Source organism: Montipora foliosa, chromosome 4 (assembly GCF_036669935.1).
Source record: "Montipora foliosa isolate CH-2021 chromosome 4, ASM3666993v2, whole genome shotgun sequence".
Lineage (NCBI taxonomy): Eukaryota > Metazoa > Cnidaria > Anthozoa > Scleractinia > Acroporidae > Montipora > Montipora foliosa.
Genome location: NC_090872.1, coordinates 38,029,093 through 38,048,350, shown reverse-complemented (window position 1 = coordinate 38,048,350; position 19,258 = coordinate 38,029,093). Strand labels below are relative to the sequence as shown.

General features: G+C 37.8%; 1 protein-coding gene across 1 annotated transcript in view; it reads right to left on the bottom strand.

Moving 5' to 3' along the window:
• LOC138000749 (F-BAR and double SH3 domains protein 2-like) overlaps nucleotides 1-19,258 on the bottom strand; it is a 36,945-nt gene that overhangs the window by 17,619 nt on the left and 68 nt on the right. The window contains exons 1-9 of the mRNA XM_068847379.1: nucleotides 19,209-19,258; nucleotides 19,036-19,133; nucleotides 18,897-18,942; nucleotides 14,204-14,283; nucleotides 12,860-13,004; nucleotides 9,852-9,914; nucleotides 8,386-8,459; nucleotides 4,163-4,226; nucleotides 3,780-3,908 (exon numbers count right to left, since the gene is read on the bottom strand). The exon at nucleotides 19,209-19,258 is cut by the window's right edge and continues 68 nt beyond it. Coding sequence (XP_068703480.1) covers nucleotides 3,780-3,908; nucleotides 4,163-4,226; nucleotides 8,386-8,459; nucleotides 9,852-9,914; nucleotides 12,860-13,004; nucleotides 14,204-14,283; nucleotides 18,897-18,942; nucleotides 19,036-19,133; nucleotides 19,209-19,238 — 729 coding nt within the window. The 5' untranslated portion in view covers nucleotides 19,239-19,258. The remainder of the gene's footprint in view (nucleotides 1-3,779; nucleotides 3,909-4,162; nucleotides 4,227-8,385; nucleotides 8,460-9,851; nucleotides 9,915-12,859; nucleotides 13,005-14,203; nucleotides 14,284-18,896; nucleotides 18,943-19,035; nucleotides 19,134-19,208) is intronic.

Genomic DNA, 19,258 nt, shown 5'->3' with positions numbered 1-19,258 from the left:
CACGCTTTTCTCTGTTTCACAATTAGTACAGCACATTTGCCAATTCCAAACTCCATTCCAATGTCTTTACTGAAGATACGGACAGTATTTACCAGGGTGTCTACTTGCTTCTCATTCTTTCCATGTATATTTTAAATCCTATTTGCCAGGTCATATCCAATCTTCACTTGCCTCAATACCATGGACAAAGGAATAAGGGACACAACAAATAACAGTGGGGTTAACCTATCCAACCTGGAAAATTCCCCTTCTTATATTAACAATACCCAAGGTCTGTCCTCCTGCCATTAACTCCGTTCTCCACTGGGCCATACTTTTTTCCAATAAAATGATCATATTTGTCGCTGCTCCAAACATCTACAAGCATTTGATGATCCATGAATGTGGGATCATGTCATAGGCCTTTTTGTAGTCAACCCATGCCATCCCAAGCCCAGTTTGTCTTCTCTTACAATTTCTAATAACCATCTTATCAATTACAATTAATAGCTGGTCTTTTGTGCCTCTGAACTTTCTTCTGCAACCCTTCTGTTCCTCAGGTAGTAGATTTTCCCCTCCAAATGGTTGTACAGCTCATCTCCCATTATGCCAGTACAAAGTCTCTACATTAAAGGCACTACACTTTATCTAAAAGCTACTTTCCAGGAAGCCTACAATCAACAAAAAATATACAAAATAAAAGTGCAACCTATGTTAGTTTTTTCAGCTTAGTTATCGTCTCAATCAACACCCATTTAGCTGCCTATTACCGCTTTATATTTCTCTTTTTAACATGTATTTTACCTTTAGGTTTGTTTTATGGTAAATATCTATCATGTGTATTTACTAGACTAGTTTTACATATTTTTATTCCAAGTACACTGTATTCATTATCTTGTACAGTATTGCTAAAGAAGTCCAAATGGGCAAAACATATAATAAAGGGACTTTCAAGGCAATTCCATACCTTCAAATTTTGACTCTTTTTTTCTCCATTAATAATAATATTCATAGTTATACAAACTGTAACACAAGGCACGCTTCCTTTTTTTCAGCTGCCTTTCTGCAGGACAATCATAAGGCAGTATTCTATATCCTTTCCAGGCCCTAAAATTTTAAATACCCTTAGTTCCAAAATTTAAAATACCCCAACTCCAATGTCCGTTAAATGCAAACTGAAACATTTCTTAATCAACAACTATTGACTTCTTCCTTTCCTTTCTTTTATTTCCTCTTCGATCCAACTCTGGTGTCACACCAGTACCTAAACATCAGGCAGGTACAAAAGTCGGACCACATCAACTGGGATTGTTCACCTTGAATCAAGGTATGTAAAAAGTGTAAGGCCCAAAAGATCACACTTAGCTAGCCCTAATCTTTAAGCCAACCTTGGTGAAATCAGGGCAAAACGTCAAATAGTTTTGGCTCGCAAAACTGTTTTTCGCTCAATCTGAGGTGAGCGATCCGAGTTGATCAAGTCCAACTTTTTGTTCGTATTGCATCAACTCTTTCTGTTTTGAAAGGAAAGCTAACCTTGTATAAGCCTCCTGGTTTCTTTTAGGTTTCCTTGTCGTGTATATAACCATAAGTTCAATCATTTAATTCTTAAATATTTCATCATTTGCCACATTACAATAAAATTTACAATTTTATTGTTATTGTAAATTTTATTGTAATGTGGTAAATTTGATGTAATGAAATTGAAATAAATTATTAACATAAATAAATTATGATACTATCAAGGAGGAATATCAGTATTGCATGCCCATGGATAGAGCTTTTTAATCCCGGATGTCAGAACATTGTGTGTCATACACATTAACAATAGACCGTGTATACAAGTCATGTAGCTGTTGGTGTGTATTATATTAATACAGGATTAATACAGGAAAGTAAAAATTTTTTGCTCATGGTAGAGATGCGAATGGTGAAAGCCGTCCTGAGGGTACTTGTGCCTCTTAGAATTACCATACATTTGTACATTCAATACTTAGTTCATTATTTCCAAGGAATCCATACAAGTAGTGAGGTTTGACTCAAAGGAGTGCATGTTGTTAAATGTATTACAATTGAACTTGTGAGTAGCAAACCTCTCTCATGCACTGATAAATGTTTCAAAGGCTGTTTACCATTGATCACTGCCAATCTGCTAGAGATTTGAACCACTAAAGCATGCCACTCTTAATGTTGAAGGGTTTGGATATCCTGCATGTAGTGTTTGCAAAGTACACTTCAGGGCACCATACACAAAGTATGGGGTTACTAAAGGAGCATAGCGGAGTGAATTTTGTTGTGTATTATTTGTTTTTATTATGTGGTTTTGTCTCACAAGGACTGGGAACTACCAAATTCACGAATTTGATTGGCTAAAATCGATATTGACTGCGGTCTAGATTTTCCCATCTAGACTGGCATCTAGACCGGTAATGTTTTGCCGTGAAAAAGTTGCCAACTAAAATGCAAAACTATTGAGTATTTTCTTCCAAAAAGCATGATGAGAAGAAAAAGGAGGTCCAGGAAACTTTGGCAGAATTAAGATCAGCTCATCGCCACTTATTACCGTTCAAAAGCAAATTGTCAGTTCGTACAAACCAGTTACATTACACGCATTGTTCTTGTTCGCCATATAATAAACATCTTATTGACCAAGCTTAGTGAATCTGTAAGGGAGAATCTCAACCTCAGTCTTGTGTACAGATTTCACTGGGTTCTGTCTGTCCTCCCAACCTCTGTCAAGATTCTCCCATACAGACCTGCTGCTCAGTTAATAGGAGCTAAATAACAATCTGGTTCCATCAGTATAAATATGGCTTTGGGACACACCACTGCCCATGTGTTGGATTGTTGCCTTATGTCACCATGGAATGACCTGTACAAGTTCTGTGACTTTGGGGGCATCAGATTTTCAGACTGATACTAAAAAGCCTGTCCCTGCTGACCAGGTCCAACCAATGTCTTGTGAGATTGATGAAGGTGATGTTTGGGGGCATCTGACGTTCACTGAACTTCTCCTTGAGTTGACAAAGGGAACAGATCATGTCCACTGTTGAAGGTTCTGCTCGCAAGCTCCACTGGGACTTGGGGATACTCGTTCAGCCAGCTTTTGGAGGAGTACAAGCATGGCTTGGGCAAAGAGTAAACTTGCCTATGCTGCTCTGGAGAAGATTGTCCCTATAGTTATTGCAAACACTTCTGTTGCCCTTGTTCGGAGCATCTCTCCTGTCTTGACGCACCACTCCTGGTTCTGTCCACATCCACCACAAGTAATAACATACATTGTACATGTACACCAGATTGGTAGAAGTGCACTGCCAGTTCATTGAGTGTTTAATTCAGAATGTTTCATTTCTAGCAGAGAAAGCGACTTCTCTACCTTCTTCCAACAAACAAACAAACAAACAAACACAAAGCAAAGATAATGATGCTCTACGGTCATTTTGATGCAAAACTGTTTGATGGAAGTCAACTCGAAACAAGGCTGGTTAGTTGTTATAATTTTTTCTAAAACAAGCATTCCCAACAGCTTGTCAATGTATTGTTAAGAATATCTTTACAGCCTTTGTCAATTTTTTTGTGATGTGTTGTTTTTCCAAATGCTTCCAACAACTTGGAAGAAATTCTCCCAATTACTTTTTTCCAATGCCTCCAGTACCATAAACAGTACCCAATGGATTTGGCCAATCAACAGAGAACCATCACCGAAAGGTTGTTTTTGCAAGAGTGGCATATAACGATGCCACTTGTTAATGTGGTTATGCATACAAAAATACCCATCATTAAATGTCATTATATTTACTTACCGTCATGATTTCCTGCAACTCTTTACAGAAGTATCTTGTCATGTGAGCATTAGCTGCAGCTAGAGACAGAAAGTATTCATTTCTAGCCGTTGCTGTCCGTCTTTCACAGATTTCAAGTCTATCAGAGCTCTGTAGGGTAGAGGAATGTAAGCATTAGGCCCACTTTCAACAACAATGCAGACAGAAACAAATGCAAAAATCGTTTTCCGTTTAAGACACAGACAAAAAAGAAAATAGAGGGAAAGGAAGAAGGAACGGCTGGCATTTCGAATGTTCACCAATTTCTTGGATCAAGATTCCATAAAAAAATTGCTGAATACTTCACTTTATTTTTTTCCTTCTTTAAAAAGTTTATAAAGCCAGGAATTACAGTATAGCCATACCTTCATTGCATTTTTTTCAAGTGACGTCTTTGATTGGAAAAACTTGACATTCTTCTTCTTTAGCCTAAAGGGGTTAAAAAGAGGAACGTTAGCTTTCTTACAGATATCATAAAAATTAAAAGAATAATAAGGGATGCCAATTCACATGGGTCTATAGCATTATTTATTTATTTCTTTATTTAGCTTCGCCTAATTTGAATACAATGTTTGTAAACATAGGATTATTAGGCAGGGAGACCACTACAGCCTAGCCAATTACAGTGGATCAATGTAACAACAAATTTACAAGCAAGGACACTGAAATCCACACTGTAAAAGCAAAGTACTCCTCAGGGATAATAATAATAATAATAATAATAATAATAATAATAATAATAATAATAAATATATAATGCACCTTTCCACGCAAATATGATCAAAAGCACGTAACAACTGATGCTTTAAATGTAAATAGTAAATAAATGCTAAAATCAGCATAATAATTTTAAGACTAAAAAGTAAACAACGCTAAGAATTAAATAAAAATAGAAACACTAAAAACTTATTACGTAATATGTTAAAAAACATTACATTTCAAAAGTTAGTCTAAAAAGATGCGTTTTTAAGTAAAGATTTAAAATGTTCAAAATAATATTGTCCTCAAGACGGATGTGAAGGGGCAGATTGTTCCATAAATTAGGGGCAGCAGATGAAAAAGCATGATCCGCTTAAGTCTTTTTCAGTCATAGCCTGGGATACTTAAAGATAAGACCTCTAGCTGAAGGGAGATTATAGCGCGGCTGTTCTTTGTTAGCAATCAGATCAATCAAGTAACCAGTAAAATCAATGTCAAATTTGACAGGAAGCCAATGCAACAAACATAGTACTGATCTTATGTGACTGTAGCGAGGAACATTAGACAGATACTTTCAGATACGTCGAATATTGTACAAAATTTAATGGAAAAACACAGATTTGCAAGTTTAATGGATCTGTTCCTGGAGATTCAGGTTAGAATCAAACCATGTCCGTAAATTTCTTGCCACTGTGACAGGAGCAACGTCAATGCTTCCTACGGTATGGCTATCAATATTATTCTACTTTGGAAAGTTGCTATTTTGTACCAATCAACATGAACTCAGTTTTGTCATCATTAAGTTTGAGCTTATTCAGGACTAAACGACAGGTAAAGCTGAGTATCATCAGCATAAGCGTGTGGTAGATGGTAATTGATGACTTCAAAGAGTTTTCTGGAGTAAATTGTAAACAACAGTGGGTCCAAACACGATCCTTGCGAGACACCATAAGGAAGCCTAAAACTGTCAGATGTACAGCCATTTAGCAAGACTCATTGCAACCTGTTGTTAAGAAAAGACGTAAACCAATTCAGGCAGTGCCATTGACGCCGATACTTGACTGAAGATAAGGAGGCAGGATGTTGTGGTCAACAGTGTCAAACACTGCACTCAAATCTAGAAGGACTAGAAGGGTTACATGCTTGCAATTCATATTCATGAGAATGTCATTCTGTACCTTCAGTTGCGCTGTTTCTGTGTTGTGACCCTTTCGGTAAGCGGATTGTACGGTTGGATAAAGAGCGAATCCACTCATGTGACTGTGAATTTGGTTGAAAAAAGCACGTTCTGTCAGTTTTGATGTAAAGTGCAAGTTACTGACAGGGCGGAGGTCATTCAAGTGCGTCAGGTCTAAGCCAGGTTTCTTAAGGATCAGAGAAACCAGAGCTTCTTTCCATTCCTCAGAGAAATGGCCACATGATAGCGAAAGATTTACAATTTATGAAATAACTGGCAACAGCACGTCAAGGCAGCCAACAACCACAGAAGTAGGCATCGGGTCCAACGGCTGGACTTCTTAGCAGACTTATGGATGAGCACAGAGATGTCGTTTACCAAGAGAGGTTGAAAGGAATGAAAAGCATGCGCAGCATCTACTTTTTGATCAGGAGGTAGCGCATTGCACACACATAGATTGATGTCCACGGCATCAATATCAGAACGAATTCTATATATCTTTCACATGAAAAAACCACCAATGTCATTGGCTAGCTTTGACTTGTCCTCATAATTTGGAAACAACAACTCCTCTTTCTTAGCAAGGAGTTGTTGACCTTTTATGGTCAGTGCTATTCTCATCAATAAAGTAAATTATAAAACGCCCGCCTGGCCTGAAGAATATAGGATAATTAGCCCGCATATACACCAAACAATCATTGCTATGATGAGATGGTGTCATTCCAACACCAGCAAGACAAATTATTGGTAATCAACAGCAATTCTGTGGAGTTGGCAATGTAGATCAACGTAAAACCGACTTTTTATCTCCGAATTGCTCCGAAAGCCAAACTCAAAATAACTCCCCCGACCTGTAGAAGCACTGAACTGTTATGAGCGGCTTTAGATATTCTCCATCGTGATATAAACAACGAAGGGAAAGTAGAAAAAGCAAAAAAATGCAGATGGAAACAAAACCTCCCCCCTTCATTATTCCGTCATGTGTGTGTGATGTTGCTAACATGGCAGCAGCCAGCTGATCTAACTGGCTCAAAGAAACCTTTCAGCTTATTCACCAATGGGAGGGGGGGAGGGGGGGCATCCTAGGGCATTTGAGGAGTCAATGGGTAAACAAGATTCTTTTGAAGGTCCTGATGATGATAATTGACCTAATTTTTTTCTTAATGATTGCTGCTGAAAGAGGTCAAATTTACAATATGACCTTTCAATATTTATTCCCAGTTCTGATGATAAACTTGTAAGCAACATGAGAATAATGGAAGCTACATATGTAGGTCATTAATTAAACTGGAAAAAAAAACACTTAATTACTTTGGGACACTAATCAGGCGCTCTGAGACTACTGTACTATTCCTGGCCAATGGATTTGTCTCTCAAGAACCAATATAATTGAAGGTTAATACATGACAATCTGACAGTAAACTGCAATTATCTTTTGAATTTAGACCAAGTGTAACTCCCCATTAACGAGTAAAATCGCCTGGCGTTAGACAGAGTAAAATACTCAGTCTGGCCGGTTTAGGCCGGTTTGGACGTCAAAGGGTTGAAGTCACTAAACAGAGCATAAAACTATTATATTTCACATTAAATGTTGGCCAAAGTGTTTGTTCCCAACTACAGTATTCATCCCATAAGTTTTTGAAAGGTACATGTAACATGTTGACATTTTATAAGGAAAGCGGTCAGCTACATTTATAACTGCACAGCTCTTAATCAGCAGTCATGTTAACACAGTCAGAAACCATTCATTTTTACACAAAAAGTATCCGTAAGATGCATTTTCAATATCTTAATGCATCCCGGGACACGGGACACTTGGTAAAAGAACTAAACCCCTTTGACAAACAAAGCAAAACTGCACGGCAATATGGTCAGAAGAATCACCAAATTGGATTTAGCAGAGAAGGACATTGGAAACCACTTTCAGCATGCCTGTCTGCCATATTGATTTCTCACTGCATTGAACTGGGGCATGTGTCACCAGACAAAAGCAAATGAAACATTTTAAAGAAAAATGCTTTCACTACTGGATGCAAAAATTTCCAACGAACAAATAAATCTTTAAAGGGCAGCTTCATTGCACGAATGTCAGCCTTAAAAATGACACTGCTTTGCCCATCTTTGATTGCCCATACCAAGAACTGTAGCTATATGATGTGTTAAGTTAGAGTTGTGAGACAAAAGCAACAATAATCAAGACAAGTTAATATTGAGGTCAAAATATTTTATTTGCCACCAGTCTTTTGTGTAAACTTTTTCTTTAGGAGGGTGCTGAAAATATTTGAACCCACCAAAAGTGCCAGGGACCCCAATTTGGGAAGACATGTGGGTCCCAGGACCCACAATGACAAATTCAAGCGCTATCCCTGTTTAAGAGGATCCACGGGAGCAAATTCAGGTTGAACTCTAGTATGAGTTTCCAGTCCCTAAACTTCTCCGCTCCCTACAATTTCATGTAGAGAATCCAAACAGATGCTGTTCCATAGCTTTCTAAATACACCCTTGTGTAAAATTCATAACAATAGTGAACATACAGGTACCAATATAAAAACATTTGCTACGTCTTAAGCAAAGGTTTCCATTCATACAGTGATGCTTTTTCTTCTTTTACTGATGATAGCATAATAATCAACAAGTTTGAGACAGTATTTAAGGAAGTTAACAGAGATTCATGATGGAGGAATAAAAGATATCCATATTTCTATTACATACTTGTCTTCTGCATCTGCTGCTTGTTCACGTGCAGCCTGGGCCAATTTTTCCAAGTCCTCATAACCTTTCTTTGCCTGCAAAGAAGGAGTTTTGCCTTAATACCATTAATAAATGTATGCGCAAATACTCCTATCAGAAGAAAAACCACTTCCCACGTGTTCACTACTACAGTTACATTGTAACAGAACGCTGTTGGGTGGGGCCAATACTTAGGAATTCCCACTGTTGTAGAAGAGTACAATGTAGGAATTTCAGATGGTAATAGAACTTGCCTCTCACCAATGTGGGCAGGGACCACTTCCTGAACTTTGTTGTCGTAAGTGGGCCAAGTTTGGGCTAGATCTCGGATGTGCTCTGCATTTTTTTTTTTTTTGGGGGGGGGGGGGGTTACTCTGGCTTCTTGGTCAGCGGATGAGCGCCCAGAGAGACTCTGGGATAATCGACTCCATTTTCCCAGAAAACGTGGGTTCCGGTCTTATTAAGTATGCTTGAGTTTCAACAGAAACAGAAAAGAGAAAACCGTAAACAGTAGAAAAGGCGGGTTGAAAGTGTTCGAGAAACAAGAATTTTAGCATTACACACAAAGAAACTGGAGAAATGTTCATTGGCTTTCTGTAAGAGCAAATGAAGATGAAATCTCTGACGCTTTCGGTAAGTGTATTAATTTTTAGTGTTTCAGTGTACATTCCATCGTTCAGAATGCCAACGTGCAAGCAACACGATCGACAAGTTTTTTGTGGCAACGACACAAATGTCCTCTTCTACTACAATTTGATGTTTCCGTAATTCTGAATGGCTTCGACAAGACCTTATTCCACGGATTTCTCCTCAAAGAGACTGATGTAATGTTTCCCCACGGTACTTTTGCAGCAGCAACAGTAATCACTTTTTAGCAGCGTGGAAAAATTCCCGTGTGGTGTAAGACATAATTCAAACCTCGTCGTTTTATTATTTATATGATCTATATATTTCTGGTAGAAAAAATCAAACAGTACTGAAACTAGTTTTAGATTTTGAATCTCCCTCCAAATTCTGAGGCTTCCTGTCGGACTGCCATTGTTATGCAAAGCGGCCAATCAAAAATATAGTTCAAGTCGATTATCCCAGAGTCTCTCCGGGCGCTCACCCGCTGACCAAGAAGCCTGAGGACTCTGGGTACGAGAATGGCCCCAGGCTGATCTGGTAGGTAGCAGGGTTCTAGATAACTTTGTAAGGCAGGGTGTCAACAAGGAATTTCAGCAGGTCAAACTTCCACAACTCCCACCAAACCATCATAAATTTTCTGTTAATTTGTGTAACTGACCTTGTAGGGTTTTTGACCCGAGACCCCCTTCCTTTCTGAAACACTACCGGTAAGTCTTCAAGCTACACTGTATGTTATCTTTTCTGCACGTAACTTCCACCTCACCATCACGATAAATCTGAAATGCCCAGCTTAACCTAGAAATTATGCTGATAAATCTTACCTTTGATAACTCACGGACTGTTTCAAAAACCTCTTCGTGGATTTTCTTTGTAAGCTCTTCACACTGTTAAAGAGACAATACCCCTTATCAAACCAGTGATAAAATAGGAAAATCACATACATGGCATGATCTTGAGACTGTTACACCTGGATTTACCACTCTGCATCTTTCAAGTTGATTCAATTAAATTTTACAGTCTTGCCTCAGACCCGTTGCATGAGCACTCAAGTAAGAGCGAGTGGCACATTTTATAAAATAAAAAGGCACTGATGGAGTTGTTTTTTTCTTAATTTAAAGGAGCTATCTCAAAATGGTTACATCACAGGTACCCCAAGCTAACAATGTAATTTGAGCATCACAATCAATTAAAATAATAAGCGTTTGTATGGGAATTTGCAAACGTGTCTAGGAGTCGAAATAAAGAAAATGAATCGAACAAAGATGCCTTACATGTACTTTGTCTTCTTGATACCTTATCAGTGTTTGCTGTTTTCTCTCTCCTTATTTATTTTCAAGGTTGGAAACTCCAATAAAGCAGTCGGAAATACAAGCTGCTGTAAATTCTTTCCAAACAGCTCAAATCGACCCGAAATTCCACTGAGACCAAGGATGATAGTGCTGCTACATATTCAATCTTTATATCAGACAAACTTTCATGGAAAGGAAATGAAACTTGCCGAAGTGGGCTGATTTTGCCCTCAGCAACATGCTTGGTTCGGAAGTTCCATACACAAAACCGTTGAAAAACACCTTACCGACCGGGCCCAAGGTTCAAATTTGTTACACACAGGGTGGGCGACAAGGCTTAAGTCTCAGTGACAGGTACAACGTGAGGCCCTTCTCAGGAAAGCACTGAGCTGTCACACAGATACAGACAAAGCTCAGGGAAATGCTGATGCATTATGAAGATGTTTCCCAAATAAAACAAACATTCAGTTTGTTTTACAGTGTACCTGTCACTGACATCGTTGCCCACCCAGTGTGTAACAAATTTGAACCTTGGGCCCAGTAGGTAAGGTGTTTTCTGATGGCTGTGCACGGAACTTAATGGCCAAGCATCGCCGACAGTCTTTGATGGAAGGGAGCCGTTAGATTAGCGAGCTGAAATTCCCGCACCGCTGCTGTTTTTGTCGGATAGAGAAAGGAATTACATGTAGTTAGAGGAGGCGACCTGAGCGTTCGGAGTGAATTTATGGTTGATTTGCTTCAATGGATATGCGAGACTGCCGCCAGCAAGTAGCCAACCATGGGGAATTATATATACCGGGTAATTATGAGAGAGAAACGGTAGAACTAAACAACTAACTCCCTAGAATCGCGCTGAAACGGCCAGAAATACTAAAATAACGATTGCTAAATTCGCGATACAAACCCTCATAAAATTTATGTAATGCAACAACGATACTCCGTGAGCTTGGGGTACACGTACATATGGTTACAAGTAATGTTTAAAAAAGGAGTAGCTTGGTGTTTTAGCGAGTTTGAAACCACAAGGCGTAGCTGAATGTTTTTAAACTTGATAAAAAGATAAATACATTTACTATGCCTTATTTGTATGCTTCAATATAAAGACTTCAAATAAGGATTGTTTTATCAGTTATAAAGCTCATGGACAAGACGTTTTATTAATGACCTGATAGCCTGTTTTGCTCCTGAATTATTAATGCCTTTTTGAAGTATTTTGTCAACACCCTGCAAAAAAAGCCCAGCTTCTCCTTATGAAACGACCTGTTGCAAGTCCCATCACACACAAATGAGAAGGGAGTTAATCTTTCTGTTTTTCTCTGTGTTTTCATCCACTAGTAGCCCTTTTCTTGGTAACATTACTTTGCTTGCATCTCTTCACTACATGAATTGCCATCAAACATCTACTGAAATATGTTATTGGAAAGCACCAAAATAGGAAACTTCACATCTGTCTTAGACTAATAATGCATATGACTTAACTGATTAGAGTGTAATGTGAAGTGCTAGTTTTCAACCCCATTTGAACCATGTGAGCGTTAGCCCTACTGATGGAAATGTGTCGACACAAGGACACAGAAAAACCCTGACCAGGGTGGGAATTGAACCCACGACCACGGGTTAGATCACCGCTGCTCTACCGACTGAGCTACAAGGTCAGACAGGAGCAGGCCCTGAGAACTGAAGATGTAAATGTCACGGCAATGAACATGTACAACTACATGTACAAGAAAGGATTACGTTTTTTGCAAACGTTGGCCGTGTAGCACTTATATTTGAGCAGACTTCACTGATTAGAGTGTAATGAGAAGTGCATATGTTGTAGTTATAAATTTTTGAGACTACATGTAGTTTGTTTTTTACTTTCCTTTGTTTCAGATCATGATAATGTCTTTAACACAAAGGACAGTAAAAACAAACTAGTCTGAAAAATTTTAACTATGTTCAACACTTTCAATAAAATGTGAAGTTCGAGGCTTGTTGGAGTACAATAACCTCCTATTGTCATGGTCAAAATGAATTTAAATATTATGCTTGAACGACTTTGTCTCTAATTACTTCAATTTAGGGGAAAAAGGCAGCCAACTTCTCTCAGTGAAGTAGCTGACTCTTTTTGCCACCTGTCAGTGCTTATTAGGGGGTTTAAGAAATGACAACAACTACGGCAATGGCAACGCCATAAAGAAGAAATGTTATTGGTTAAAAGAGGAAAAAATGAACATGCTGCATGTGCAGAACACAGTTTTGTACATTTCTCTCCCATACTTGTGAAAAACTACAACTTGAAATGACAAAATTTAAGGTTTTGACGACAACATGGACAAACAACGGTAATTCTTTCTTTTTTCACTTTAACAATCCAGAACCTGACATAGGATACTTCGCCCAATTGTGCAACATAAACAAGATAGAATCATGATAGCTCAAACTTATAATTAAATTAGTCGTTGTGGTTTCTTAAACTCCTTATTGAAACCACTGCACACTTGATGCTTACCCATTATTTGTTTGAATCATTACTAGGTATACACAATTTACGCCACCTTCTTGAAAGCTTGTGTTTTGTTTAACTTTAGTGTTTTCATACTCTCTGCCATTTGCCCTTGAAGTTCTTCTGATATGGCCAAGTGTTTTTTGGCCTTCTTCTCTGCTTCTTCAAGTACAGATTTCCACACATCCTGAGGGGTTCTACAGAGAACAAAATAATTGCCAAATTAGCTTTACAGGCAAACATTTCATCAAAGAGGGCCTGAGCAAATGAGTCTGACACAAGAAAAGTACTCAGACAACAGTTTCGAATACTTAAGAATGTAAATGAATAAGAATAAAGCATGAAAGATTATTCTCTACAGTCCAATTTTCCAACTTATGGTTACAGGGACAACATAGCTATGTGTATTTAAAGCAATAAGACTAAAACCAGACAAAGTTCAAATGATGCTACTATGGTTTGAAGAATTTACAATATTGAATTGCTACTGTAACAATAGAAAAACCCAAAGTCAAAATACATGCTTAGCTATGGCTTTGAAATTTATTTTTTTACCAAAAAAAAAAAAAAAAAGAGTTTACCATTGGGTGCTCTGTAAGTATGGTTCTTCTGTGCAATTTAAGGACAATGCCTACTAATTCAAAGGTATTTTTGCGCGGTTTACTGAATATGCGGGAAAAGCAGATCTTAACAAGTGTTATTGAAATCTGAAAAGAAAATTGGCGGTAACCATGCATTTTTCGAAGATAATTAATCAACAATATTTGTAAAAAGTTTTCAAATACAAAGCAAAAAATTGAAGCTCATTCAATTATCTCTGAAAAATGCAAGGTTGCCCCCAATTTCCTTTTTGGATACTGAGATCACTTGCTCAGTTCTGCTTTCTCCGCATAGTTTTGAACCGCGGAAAAATATCCCTGTATTAAGCACTAACAATAGGAAATTCGAGTATCTCGAGATGCACAGAACCAATGCGAAATAACAATAGTAGGCACCGTCCTTAATAACATAAAAATCTCAAACAACTCCCTCTACAGCTAAGCCTGTGAATGGGTTGGCTCCATCCACTAAAGGATATATTAATCATGTTACATTCCTGAGTCTCGAAACAATTTGCAAAGCATCTTGCAGTTTGTCAAGTCATTTAAAAAGAAGCCCATCAGCAGACCAATGCCTGTCACAAGCTCAATATCTGGCCAATGGAATGGTTTGGCTGAGCTAAAAATTTCAAGAGCAAAATCCTGAAGAACGTTCTCTAAAGGCAAAGCAATAATTATTATATCTCAGCAATGAAAATCATTTCTATAATCAGTTTAAGAACATGAGTTATGGTCAAGCCCTTCTAAGCCTGATAAAAACCTTCTTGAATGCAAGTTCCAATCAATCAAATTGATACCTGTTTCCATTTTCACCTGTTGAATCATCAGTCGAAAACTCTTTCTTTGGAAGAAAATAGGCATTGAGTTTTTGCAAAGCCTAGAAACACAACAGAATGAAAAAAAAAGAGAATTTTGTGATCAAGAGTTTTCAAGATTGTTTGATTAATAAACTACCCATGAACCATTAAAAAAAACGAACATGGCTTATTTTAAAAATAGAAGTAGAGTAACCAGGTTTTGGAGACTTTATTCATGTAAAAAAGTGTTCTCTGGTTAAAAATTTTATTATAAAAATGTAAGCTTTCGGCTTCCAGACTAAAGCCGTTAAAAACTAACTAAAGATGTAATCCCTCGCGCCGATTGTTCCTGGAGCTACATTAATGAGACTGGAAGGTGTTTTTCAACGAGGAAAAAAAAAACACATTCGTAATGTAAAACTATGTAAAACAGGCTCTAATATTGCAGCTCACGCTTGGCGTAACAATCACTCTTTGACTATTGATTTCAACAATGCCAGCAAGAGTAATTGACAAGGGAAGCTTTCGCATCCGAAAAACTTTGGAATCTTGGCACACCGCTAATACTAATGAAGCCGACAATAACTCCAAGCCTTTGCCAAAACAATACTCTATTCTTTTAGATTAGCACATTTTTCCCTCATATTGCTTTTACAATTTTTTTCACACTTCCATTTTGTATATATTATTATTTCCATCTCGCGCATTTCGATCTTAGTTTTTACAGGCTTTAGTCTGGGTTAGGGTTAGGGTTAGGGTTAACATTTAAATCTGCCAGGTTTGTATAAAGAATAAAAAACATTCATTACCAACCAGCATTTTCACACAACACCAGTGACGATGTTTGCACGCAAACACGAGGTATTGCGTCAGGTTACTAAGCCGTTGAACGATCGTGTTTTATTCGAAGAAACAGAAATGCCTTTTAGAGCTTTCCGCCTTTGGAAAACGAAAATTTCCAGTGTCTATTTCATATTTGTGCTTGTGAGTATCTTCAACCTTTAAAGTTGGACAAATCCTTTTTCATTTCAACTGGAATTGCTTGCATTCGTTTTGAAGTCTTTTGTCGTTCATTTTGAAGTCTTTTGCGTCAGCTTTTGTCCACTGCGTTCGTTATGCCCAAGACAACATTATTATGTTAATTTTAAATAAATTACTTAGCTGGAACTTGGCTCAAAATCTTTGACCCGTGTATAAGTCGAGGGCGATTTTTGGAGCTTCTTTTGAGGCCATATATAAAAGGTCGACTTATACATGGGTAAATACGGTATATAAAATGTTTAACCAGAGAAAGCTTTTTTCCATGAAAATGGCTTATTTTGTTTGAACATGTAGAGAAAATGTGATTTTAAGAAAGGAGTGACCATATATATATATGTAACGACATAACAATAACAAAACAACAAACTAAATGTAAAAATTTTATCTTAGCTCAAACCCTAGATTTGCATGCACACACATAGCCAGAATAAAGGAGTGCTTGAAACAGTCCTTGAGCAACCCTAACAACAGTTCAACAATAATTAATGATAATTAACCCCTCACCATAGGGGTGAGTAAAAAAACATATTAATGATACAACAGAAAAGACAAGCCTTCTAAAAATGCTACTTAACAAGGAAAAAACCAGTGCTAAGACACACAGCTGGATGATATGTTGAACCAGGGAGAACCAGAAACAATTTCAGTGTAAAGGGGTCAAATTGGATCTTGAACTCAAGGTCTCCGGATCTCAAGGTAGGCACCAAATCACTCGGCCACAGCCCCTCAGGAAATACAATTATAGTTTTACTGTAATTAACAATTATTATTATTATAATGCCATGAGCGTGCATTGGTTATGAGATGGTAAATAGCCAATGAGGCCTTTTTGGCTACCACCAGTCTAGTATCCAACAAGTGTGAATGTAATAATACAATTATTAGTGTATATATTAAATTTTCATTAAATTCTGGACGCTTGGACACTTGGAAATTAAAGCCAATCAGTTTCCAACTTGGCAACACTTGACAGAGTTTCCATGATATTAGGTCATATGATATATGAGCTGATAACCAAATTGAGTGAACCAATCACTGTGCCACTAACACTGGTGTTACTTAATGCTCTGTTTTCAGAAGCAATATGAGAATTACTCTTCCATTCAAAGATGTAAGGGGCTGCCAATGCAGTCCAGAAACAATTACGCGATCTTAGTCATAAGATTGGTGTTACAGTACAACCGGTTTTTGTGAGAAACAAATTGGGGCAAGATCTTAAACCCAAAGAAATCAAGCCATCAGTTGTGAATCAGTAATGTGCACTGTTTATTCTATTAAATGCGATCTAGATCTGTGCGATGCATATTATGTTGGGTATACAGCCCGACACCTTTACCAATGCATTGCTTAACACAAAAATTTGGCAATTGGTCAACATTTTTTGAAAGCTCATGGTAGTAAAGATCTTTTAAAAGAATACCAATTTAAGGTCTTAACCCATTGCATTGACTCCCAGGGTTTACCATTGATATGCCTAACAGCCCTAGCTGATGTCTTTTTCAACGTGTAATGGGTTTTCTTACAGTCTTGTTTTTCTTTATCTTTAATTACAGAAGTGATGTAGTATGCTTCAGATATGTCCAGAATTGACCCTAATTAGATTCATGCTGATTTCAATAAGCATCACAAAGCGTCCACTTGCTCTTCTTCCCAACTTCAACATCATTAGTGTCTCGGAATACGAGAGTGTCTAATCGGCGTGGGTGGGTGGGTGGGTCGTGGGTCATGGGTCATGGGTTGTGGGTCGTGGATCCCTAACCCTAACCTAATCCTAACACTTTTTTTAATCAACAACTGGCAATTCTCAAAACAGACAAGACCTAAGACCTAACACAAATTTGGACCGAGCACTGAGATACATACCGAGATTTACACTCCAAAAAGGATCGAGATAAAACTAGTCTCTTTGCGCTAGAGAAGCCAGCTGATTGGTCATACGATTTTTGTCACTAGTGAAAAACGATGTATCGACGCTCTGATTGGCTATATTGTTATTTTCACTAGTGAAAATTGTCGTATCAGCCTTTTTATTGGCTAATATGATGTTGAACTTTGAAGCGGGTGGCCTGTGCACAGATTTGTAAACATGGCGGCCGACTGGTGTATGGTTTTCAAAGTTTTTGGTCTTTTATTGCTTAGTTTTCTCCACAAAAATACTTCAGAAGATCTTAAAAAAGTTTTAAAAGCGCTCAAGCGAGGTAAGGAAGGGCTAAAGATTTCTTTTATTTGAAAAATATTTTGCTATTTGTTTAGGGCTTTTGTTCACGATCGGTGGTTTGATAGCCTCACCATTAACACTTACCTCGTTAACTTCATGATCTCTGTACTTATATAATAAACAAATTACTTCATGATTGGCTTGTTTGTACAATTTTTATTACTCACTCGTTGTGAAAGGATCGTTAAACTCACTTGTTCGTTTCGCTCACTCGTTCATTTACGCGATCCTTCACAACTCGTGAATACAAATCGTACGCACACACCAACCATGAAGTAATCTATATGTATCTTCAAACCACCACCCACGACCCACTTCCACGACCCACGACCCACCCACCCACGCAATTTAGCCTCACCCTCGGAATACAGACAATTAACTTCACAAAGTGTCCCCTAAACATTGCTCCTAAAGTAAAGATAAACAGCTGCATTTATCATAACCTAAAAGTAACGATAACCTTTACCCTTACTTTATTATTCCACTATTATACCATTTTACCATATTTGGTCAAGAGAACGTGCACAATATGGGATGGTAATACACTGAAGTGTCCCAGTTTGACTGGTTTAGAACAGAGCAAATATGGACAGAACCGGAGTTTTTCAATGAAATAAATCGTTTTCAACAGGATGCAAAACCTGAGAATATAGCTTGTCATTGCTTGTCACTCATCATTAATTTTTGTTTACCCAATCAAATAAAGGACATTTGGCCCCCTTTTTGTGATGTTTACATTGTTCGCAGCATGCACACACCCTGAGGGACAGATGATCCTTTTTTTAAATAAAATTACAAAATAAAATTGAAGCAAAATAAAACTTTTTTTGTAGTGGAATCAGAAAAAAACCAAGCAACTCGCAAAATATCCACGCGCCAGAAGTGGCCTAGCTTGGCAGTGATGTATCTAAAAAAGCTTGAGCGGTGTACGAGGCCACCTACAGCTAAGCAGAAACAGCCATAAGTCAAAAGGGACTTTGCCGAGTGCTGGAACATGTAGATGCAGATGTAGATATACAGCGCTGACAACAAACTAAGGTTTCAAATTAAATGTTCAACGATTATTGACCCAGTCGAGAACAAAGAAAATTAATTTTATAATTAGTAACCATCAAGAGAATGTAAGGCACCGTTCAAAGCAAAACTATCGATGTTATCCAGATCCGGTGAGCGCTACAAGCAATTATGCCGGCTACTTCTTTGCATATTTTGACTCGTTCTTCACAATACACAAAAAGATCAAGTACGTGAGTGCTCCGGGCTGGCTTGGTATTCGTGCTTCGGTTGTTCGATTGTACTAGATCGATCATAAAACCCAAATTATAAAGTTTAACATAACCCTCGCTTATTCAAAATACACCCCATTTTTTTACGTCCTCCAGAGAGGCCGTTTAAGATCATAAATTCAAGAAAGGAAAGTTCAATTGTTTCTACCTGGGAATATTCTCTTTCGATTGTCGATCGTTGTTTTGTATAGTTTCTATTAAAACAAAACGGAAAAAAAAACAAAAGATTACATTTTAGCGAACTCTTTGAAGGTTGAAGCATCAAGCTCAAACACTCAAAGGCAAACCTGACGTCTTCTAGTAGTTCTTGTTCTTGCTGATATTTTTGTTGTAGTTTCGAAAGCTGCTCAGCTTGAATCGCCCGCAGAAGTTGCAAAATTTTGATCTGTTGACAAAAGTGGCACTATTTTAGCCAATGGAATGATATAAGAATAAAACACAGAAAATCTGATCTCCTTGCCTTCTTCTGAGGTTGATTTTGAGTGGTCATGTTGGCTAGTTTAAGCCCAA